The sequence below is a fragment of the Peromyscus leucopus genome, chromosome 22 (genome assembly GCF_004664715.2).
Source record: "Peromyscus leucopus breed LL Stock chromosome 22, UCI_PerLeu_2.1, whole genome shotgun sequence".
Classification (NCBI taxonomy): Eukaryota; Metazoa; Chordata; class Mammalia; order Rodentia; family Cricetidae; genus Peromyscus; species Peromyscus leucopus.
Window position 1 is genome coordinate 27,408,352 of NC_051081.1, and position 9,084 is coordinate 27,417,435.

The following is a 9,084-nucleotide window of genomic DNA, read 5'->3' on the forward strand; positions in this document are numbered from 1 at the left end:
AGTCTTCACAAAAGTTTTGGGGTGCTCAGCTGGTAAAATGGGATCCATTCTGCTCCCCAGGAAGCACATGCCATCTTCCAGTTCACATTTTCTTTCGGCATCAAGGCAGTGGCAGGTGCCTGGAGAGTGAGTGGGAACAGTTGACTCCCTGGGTGGTAGCATGAAATGTTAGCTTTGTCTTCCCCAGACTGAGGGTGGAAAGATGTGAACTTGAGCCCAGAATAGGCCCGTTACTCAGGATCAAGTTGTCAGTCTTGGGATGAAATGTAGGTAAACAGTGTCCAAAAGTATCTTAAAAATTGTGTGCTAAATAAAATGTGTGTACAGCTGACATTTAATGAGAAACGGGAACAGATCTGTTAGTTACACCAGGGAAGATATCTGGGGGTATGGTGGGTTTTGCATTGGACTCACAGGCATGGAAGCACAAACAGTTTCTAAACAGCATGATGTCGTCTGCTTTATGAGAATGAGTAATTGTGGCATTTTCTAACTGCTTGTCTGTTGGGCACGGAAAATCATCACGGAACATTCTACTAAAAGTCTCTGAACTTCTCTCTCTGTCCTTTTCTTCCTGGGCCATACGCTGCTGCCTTTAGCGCTTCAGCATGGAAGGGATCTCAAATGTCATTCAGAATGGCCTCCGCCACACCTTTGGAAACTCAGGTGGAGAGAAACAGGTGCTCCATTATCCTTTTTTGCCTCTCCTTCTGCTTGTTTCTTTTCTCTGTCTGTGTGGGCCCTGAAAGTTGGCACTTTTACTAATTTATTAAGACCACCGCTTAAAGGAGAGAAGCACAGGTTCATTATCTCTGCAGTCCCAATAATGAACAGAATCCCCCTGGGGGAAAGAGCATTTAGATTGGACAACAGACTAATTGCATTCTTAAGCCGGTTTCAGGGCCCCAGTTTCTCATGCCCACCTCTAACAAATAGATATTAATATACTGACATAATGGATTGCATGCGCGGAAAGGGCTGGTTGTGGAGACAGCTGAACTGGTGAACATGATACTCTACTTATAAAAATCTGGGAAAGAAGGTCTCATTTTAAGGAGAATGTGGCCAGAGGTCGGTATCTTTGAGATTATAGAGTCTTAGGTAAAAAATATGCAGAGAGTATATTTTACCTCTCGTATCTGAAATTACACATGTATGGTGAGCCAGCTCAGTTGTCGGCCAAGTGAGGAACAATATCATGTATACAGAAATATATGCCATGAGCCCGTACAGTCCGATGTGAAGTGACTTGGTTTGTATTTACAGTTCGGCATAATTCAGAGGAGGGTCACAAACATGGGAAGTGTATATGTTGGTGACTTGTGTTTGAAATTATCTTTCACTCTTTGAAAACTCCATTTGAAGAAAGACACTCTCATAGGCTAGGTCTTGGATGATGAAGAAGGTGTACCAATGGGACGTGTAGGAGTTGAATCCAAAGAACCAAATGCCTGGTGATTCTACAGAGGGCTTTTGTGTATCACTTGGGGCGAGGACTCGTATTAAAGAGGGCAGGCTCGCACTGCCATTCCCAGCTGATAGAGAGAGAGGCCCCATGGGGACGGTTGAATCCCAGTTTTTATTCTCTGCTGCCACTTACCTCCGTCAACCCGCAGGAAGGAAAAATAGCTTCCAAACCGACCTGACTCATGAGGAGGTGGGCCCACGGCCACGGCATAGATTTCTGATGACACTTCATGTTTGATGCGTGACCGAAATCTTCGGTGGGCACATGCCCGTCTTTTATGGGCATTTTTATAAAGAAACATCCTTGGCTGTACAGTTGAGCCTTACCTGGAGAAGTCTAGTCCAGAAAGGCTGTGAGGCACTTCGGGTTAAAAAAGTGGAACAGCGCATTTTTCCGACTGTCTGGACCTCAGGCCCAGTTATTTTATTTATAGACTCACACAGTCCATGGGGATTAGGAACAGAGTTGGAATTGAGAACGAACATGGAGGACAAGCTTGAAGAAGCTCAAGGACTGGCCAGGGCACCAACTTTCTATGTGAGCCTTTGCAAACTGCCCTGAACTCCAGGATAGAAGATTCTAGACAGTTATTTCTAGAACATGCTTTCATGAGATTTTCTTTTCTCTTTTGGATGCAAGTGTGATAATCATGAGCCTTTAGAGGGAGTGAACTGGCTGGGCAATTTGTGACAAATTTGGAGATTATTTTTATTATTCATTTACCTTTTAGGCCATTCTTTCTTACTTTTCTCATCTCTAATATCCCAAATCACTTATGCATACTTATACAATCATTTAAATATTAATTCTATGTTTCAGTAATTGTTTGGGGAAGTGAGTCTTTGTTATTCATGTCTAGAAGAAGCTGGTTTGTGTTCTGAAATGTCATCATGTTATTCATTTGACCGTGGCTTTCAGTCAGAATAAGAATGGTCTGGAAGGGAATGATCAATTGTATAGTGTTGTTGAAACTATGCTGTTAGCTTACTAACTGTTGTGAAACTGTGTTGAAAACTTTCAGGGAGAATGCTAGGGAAGACTCTACCTTCCAAACGAGCACATTGAGCCAACTGTCCTCAGACCTCAGCCTGAGGAGTGGTCAAGGGCTGAACCACGGGGAGGTGGTTGTTGCTGTTGCTGTGAGGTTCACACACAGCGGGGAGAACTGGGGAGAAAAATGCGCCCCAGTGGAAAGAGTCAGACTTGGGGCTTGCTGCCTGTGCCCTGCGCTCGTCTCCAAACCAGCTCTTGTTCGGGTTCTAGGGTAGGCCGTCTAGGAATGCACTGTTCTGAAGGTGAATGTATTCAGGCCTAAACGATGCTTTCTCTCCCCCCCTTTACCTTGGCAGTACTTGACGACAGTCATCCCTTATGAGAAAAAGAATGGCCCACCGTCTGTCGAGGATCTTCAGATATTAACAAAAAGTGAGCGGAGACAAATCTACTTGTTTGCTTACTCCTTTGACTCTTGCTGATTCCTAAACTCTTGGTTTTCATTTCTAGATTTGATTTTTGTTTATTTTGTCAGTGGAGGCTGGTAAATGATGGATGGCATCTTTTATTCTTATGACAGTGAAATGAATAACTATAATGTCAAGTATAGTACTGACTCTGGTGTTCATTGTTTGAATTTTTTCTTCTTAATTTTTGAATTATCTGTGAGCTAATTTTTTTTAATAGAAAACATGTAACTTGGATCTCCATCATCTTATATGAGAACATGTCTGTCAACAAATAAAATGCTTTGTGGGTCTTATGTGACGTTAGTGGCTGAATAGGAAAGACTTAGAGGTTTTAGGGTAAACACCCCACCTTCTTGTGAATGGAAAACCAGAGGTATTAGTTATAGGGAGATTTTAAGAACACGCATTCACTCAGCAAACATTGCTAGGACCTGCTGTGTGCCAGGCCCTTTTCTGAGCACTGTAGATATATTAATGAATAAAGCAGAGAAAGGTACTCCACGTGTGTGTGGCAGTATGTTTTAAAATGGTTTGTGAGATTAGTAAGTAGATGTATTAAGCATGTCTTAGAGTAGTTATAAAAGGCCACAGAAATCTGGTCACTTTTATTTTTAGGGATATTCTTGGAAGTCACTTTCTCTTTCTTGGTAGCATTGGAAAATTAGGATAAAAATATTTTCTCAGCTTACCCTGTAGCAAATAAATTACATATGATTTGGGGTAAGTCACAATCAGCTTGGCTTGGGCTCCGTGGTTAAGAGCACTGGCCTGTCTTCCAGAGGACCTGGGTTCAGTTTGCAGCTCACAACTGTCTGTGATTCCAGTTCCAGGGAATCTGACGGCCCTTCTGGCCTCCACAGCTGCCAGACACATAAATGATACACAAATGGACATGTAAGCAAACCACCCCCCACCCCACCCCCCCCCACAAACAAACAAACAGCTGTTCAAATCTCACTAAAAAACAAAAAGAAGAAAGAAAGTGAAGGGATTGAGCACTGGCCATGGTGGCTCACATATGAATTCCAGCACTGAGAAGGCTGAGGCAGGAGGATTGCCATGAAATTATGAGATTTAACCATCCTGGGCTACAGAGTAAGACCCTGTCTCAAGACAAACAAAGTATAAAGGATTAGATTTGTTACTTAGATTACTTCTAATTGTAACTTTTGTGATAATTGCTTACAGAAGGACATGCAAGTGGACCGCGTGGGTGGATACTGATGGCGACACATGGGTGGGAAGCCGGAGGGGGACCAGCGGCTCCCTCTTGGCCACTCGGCTGCCTGCTAACCTCAGCTGTTTACTCTTTTCCATGGTGAACAGTACATAAAAAGTCTTATATTTAGATGGAGATAAATCAAGTGATGCCCGTCAGTCTAAGATAAAGAAGCCAGAGCTCAGCTGGGTGGCCAGTTCTCTCATCTTTAGCAAGAGCTTGCAAATTTGTGAGTGTCCAAGATCACAGAAGACGGTTAATTACGGGGGCTGAGTCTCTTAATTCTTGGGCAACTCAACCCCAATGACACTGGCCCTCGGAATGTGATTTTCATAGAGAAGTTAAAAAAGTTTGAAACCTAATTGAAAGCGGCAGTGCTGAGCCTAACAGTTGTCTAGGAGGGAACATAAATACTGCTCAGAAAAACAAGAATTATTGAACCCCCGAGCACCTCAGCTCGGGGGCAAGACCAAAGTCATTGCATTCCCCTAGAGTGTTGCATCCCTAGAACGTTCTTAGATGATTCTTAGATGCTGCTTTCCTATATGGACACAATTTTGGGAATCTCTGGGCATCTTTGGGCAGCGGAGTGATGTCCACTCTAAGACAGCTGTGATGATGCTGTTGACAGTAGATGAGGGCAAGTGTTGGTCAAAGTCTGGTGAAGACATTTGGGGACCATAGGGCCTCTGCTGCTATCACAGAACAAAAGCCATTTATGGGTGTGTGGCCTTCCTCATGAGTCTGTGGGAAGGGAGTCACTGGCGTGGTAATAGTAGTCATGAGAGTTACAGTAGTTGTGTTTAACGGAAGTCACTGTGTCGTCCGTATGTAATGATGAGCTGGGTCCTCATCATACAGTCTCTGAGACAGACCTAGTTATTACCCTTAGGTTACAGATGAGGAACTTGGTACACAGGGTGATAAAGTCCTTACTCAGAGTTAGAGAAGTGGCGGAGCCAGGGTTAAAAACCCCACACGGCTGATTGGATGGTTACACCGTGCAGTCTTCTCATACATCCAGGGGAAAAATTAACTGTGAAGGTCCAGTTGTGAATCTTTATGAGATGTCTCCTCATCTTCTTCCCTAGCAGAGAAGGTGTTCAGAGCCTACCAGATGCAGAGTTGCCTCTTAGGTCTTTCTTCATTTGCTCTTTAAATGTTTTCTCTAAATCTGACTCGTGTTGTATTTGGAGAGCACAGCTAACCTCCCCTTTCTCCAGGAGGTCCTCCAGTTCTGAGGACCTCTGAGGGTTCACGGCTCATCAAAGCGCACGATATACCGTTCTTCACTTCCCAGCTTCCACTAGAACAGAGCAGATGCTCCGCACACAGCCCAGTGCCCCTTTCCTGCCCCCAGGCTTGGGAACGTTAAACCAGGGAAACGAATCTCACTTCTTCACCGTATTCCCTTATCTAGAAAAGAATCTATGTGTAATTTGTTACACTGTATCATTCATTAGGACTAAGGCTACAACTTTGAGATTAAACATCACCTGACCTGAACCTTGAGTTATCGCCACTGTCTTTTTCTTATTTTGTAGTTCTGCAGGCCATGAAGGAGGATAGCGAGAAAGTTCCAGGCTTGTTAACTGACTATATTCTGAAAGGTGAGTTTTATGATGACGGTGTGGGAGCGGTGGCTGAGGAGCTGTGATTAATCAGGAAATGTATCCTCTTGTTGACAGAAGAAAATGTTTGCACGGCTTTGTTAATGTACAGTGACGGTAGATAGGCAGCTGATGGATGACTGTAACATCAGGGCTAGAACGCAGCTTCTGTTTGAGATCCTGGGCTGGAAAGTATTCCCACAGCTGAGTAGTGAACACTTACTGGAGGAGAGAATTAAAAAGACATTGGGCTCTGGGTGTGGTGGTGCTCACCTTTAATCCCAGGACTCAGGAGGCAGAGGGAAGGTGGAGCTCTGAGTTTGAGGTCAGCCTGGGCTACGTAGAGAGTTCCAGGCATCCACGGCGTACATAGTGAGACCCTGCTTCAAAAAATAAATACATTTTAAAAATAATTAAAAAATATGTCCACTCGTTCTGAGTATCAGGTATGGACATAATGGTCCTGGAAGCTTGGGAAGGGTGGTGTCTGTTACCTCGAGGGCAACAGGAAAGGAAGGACAGATCTGTCAGGGCAGGTGGTGGAGGGAAATTGTGGACACTGCCAAGGGGAGCACAGAACAGACCAAAGTCTCAGGTAGAGAAGGGGAGGAGAAAGACGACATTTCTCAACAGTGAGACGTGGGCTGTAAATATTAGAGCACACAATCTGGATCATACAGGCTGGGGGTATTGAGGAGGGAAAAGAAGTCCTAAGATAACAGGCCTCATTTGCTGAGAGAAGGGCAAAAATGTTAATAGTCCGTCCTCAGCCAAGGGGACTGGAGTGCTGACTCAGTTATAGGAAACGTGGCTGCTGGGCCCTGGCTCATTGTTAAAGGCAGCGTTTGTTCCCGGGCCGGATTTGAAAGCGGCACAGAATTTACATCTTGTAGTCTGGGTTTGGAGAGCAAGCTCTTCTCATTACTGCTGTCTTTGGCCTCTCTCCTCCACCAGTTAGCAGGAGATAAAAGTGTTGTGACCTCTGAGACATCTACTGTCTCTGATGGACTTTTTATTCAGCTGTAGTTTCATAGAAGGGGCTCACAGTGAAGGATGCAGAATATCATTTGTAGGGACTTGACGCGTAACAACAGCAGCCAGCCGTTTGCCAGCGGTGAACACGGGTGGAAAGGGTTGAGTCAGCATCTTGTTTAAAAGTGTTTTGTTTTTTCTTTCTGATGGATGGCCTTTTCTCCCTACGAAATTAATGACCTTTTTTTTCTTTTGTACCTGATGCCTCCGTTTGCTTTTGTGTTGTGCTAGCGTTGGTTTTAAAGCTGGGTGGCCCTGAGGTTGGTCCTGGATGTGACAGGAAGGAGACGAACATAAAGAACACGTCTCAGTCTTATTACAGTGGGTCTCGAGAGCTCTGCCAGGACAGCCAGCCAGGGGCTTCTGAAGGATGGTGCAGCCCGGGGAACAGGGCTGTGGGAGGAGAGGAGTTTTCACTTTGAAAACCTAGGACCACTACTGTAAATCTCGTCCTTCCACTCGGGGAGGCAGGTGCCCCCACTCCTGGGCCTGCCCTCCCACTCGGGGCACTGGCTGTCTTTGAGCCCTGTCTGGTCCACGCTGTACCCGCTTCCCGTGAGCTGATTTCTGCACACGTCGCGCTTCTGTCTCCGTGTTATGCTCGGCAGACTGGGTTGGAAAGCAGCCAGAGCTCGGACTCCAGCAGTGACGCTGTAGTCTAGAACGTGACAGAGGGAACAGAGTGTAGAAGTGTCAGGGGTCGGGGGAGGGGCCAGCGTGGGCTTGTGGGTACTAAAATGCTCTTTTCCACCCAGCCTGCCTGTCAACCATCGCTCTTCCTGGGGACCAGGCATGGGACCCTGAGTGGGAGGGGCTGTTGTTGCTCAGAGTGGAAAATGGTGCTCCTTCTCTTGGCTTAGCTGGCCTTCCTTCTGTCCTAACAGAGACGCCTACAGCCTGGCTGTGTAAATATAGCTCCTTAGATTTAATGCAAAGGTGAGAAAGCAAAGGTCAGGTGACCCCATCTGGCCTAAGATGGAATGGGTCTGCTGGGAGAATGCAGCTTCTCACACTGATACCCACTACAGCCACTGTGGACTTCGTTACGGTACCCAAGACCTGGGCCACAGTACAGCTGCCACTGTTCAGCCCTTCTGACATCTCCAGAGGCCTGTGCTGTTACAGGACTTGGGACTGGAGTGACGGACTTGCATCTCATATGGTACCCCAAGAGACTTGGCCTTTGGGTGTCTCATTTCTGGAAAATTCTAATAATGTGTCTTAGAGAACTTCTCATCATTGGTGGTAGCCTTTTGAAGTCTTTTTAAAATGCTATTATAGGCCATTGCATTAGTATTTAGTCTTCATTACACAGTGGCGCTTTTCACATACATATAGAGTGTCTGTAACATTTCATGTGTTTAGTTCAGGTGTATGCAGAAGACACATTTCAACCTGTTTCTTTTCTTTGTTGTAGTTCTGTGTCCTACGTAGAGCAGCATCACCTGGAGCGCTTCCCCTTCTATGGACTCCAGGCTTGATCTCCTATGGTGTCACTGGAAGGTGGCTATCACGAGTCCCTGCTTTTGGAGACCCAGCACACTTGAACTTGGATTTGCAATTCAGTGTTAATAGATCACGACTTCACTAATCCATCATATTCTAGCGCCGAGAGAGCTATGGCACTCTTGAATTCTGGAGATAGGTTTTGGAAAACTTAACCATTGTGAACTGGTTTCGGACTTAGCAGATCGAGGAGAGAGAGAGGGATAGGGACTGTGCATGCCGTTACGGTCTCCGTTGACAGTGTGGCTGTTGGTTTTTGACTTCCTCCATCTGAACTGCACTGAAGAACTAGATTTCAAGCACTGGGAGAGCCAACCGGAGCTGTTCTCCAGGGATGGTGAGAATCAGTGTTGAGAGCATCTTGAGAACATTACCTGCCAGTATTGCCCAGAGACTGAGTCGAGTGTGGGCTGTTGTGAAGCGGAACACCACACCTGCACTACCTTGACCTAATCGTGGATGCCGGTCACTGTTGGGAACTCATTTTGTAACTTTGGCCTATTTCACCATTGTTGACTTGTGAGCCATTAGGATGCCATTTGGAGTCATTATGAACGTGGGTGTTCTGTGTCTGTGAAGAAGTGTGTTTTGAAAGAGGTCCATGCCCTCTAAGGTGCTTAAGGAGCCACTATGGTACTGCCTGTTCTCATGGTTGTGTTCAGTTTTATTTACACCCATGTGCTTTTCTAGAAAAAGCTGCTCACGGCTACAGCACTAATCATGAACACTTTTGCCAGTTTCAATCAAGTCAATGACATTTAATAAAATAATACATACTTAAGGGTC

General features: G+C 45.5%; 1 protein-coding gene across 3 annotated transcripts in view; it reads left to right on the forward strand.

Moving 5' to 3' along the window:
• Fez2 (fasciculation and elongation protein zeta 2) overlaps positions 1-9,084 on the forward strand; it is a 40,394-nt gene extending 31,310 nt beyond the window's left edge. The window contains exons 6-9 of one of the 3 annotated variants that reach the window (XM_028873385.2): positions 600-680; positions 2,818-2,893; positions 5,695-5,760; positions 8,210-9,084. In XM_028873385.2, the coding sequence (XP_028729218.1) occupies positions 600-680; positions 2,818-2,893; positions 5,695-5,760; positions 8,210-8,226 (240 nt within the window). In that variant the 3' untranslated portion in view covers positions 8,227-9,084. The remainder of the gene's footprint in view (positions 1-599; positions 681-2,817; positions 2,894-5,694; positions 5,761-8,209) is intronic. The other 2 variants (XM_028873391.1, XR_003734931.2) reach the window with 2 other exon arrangements.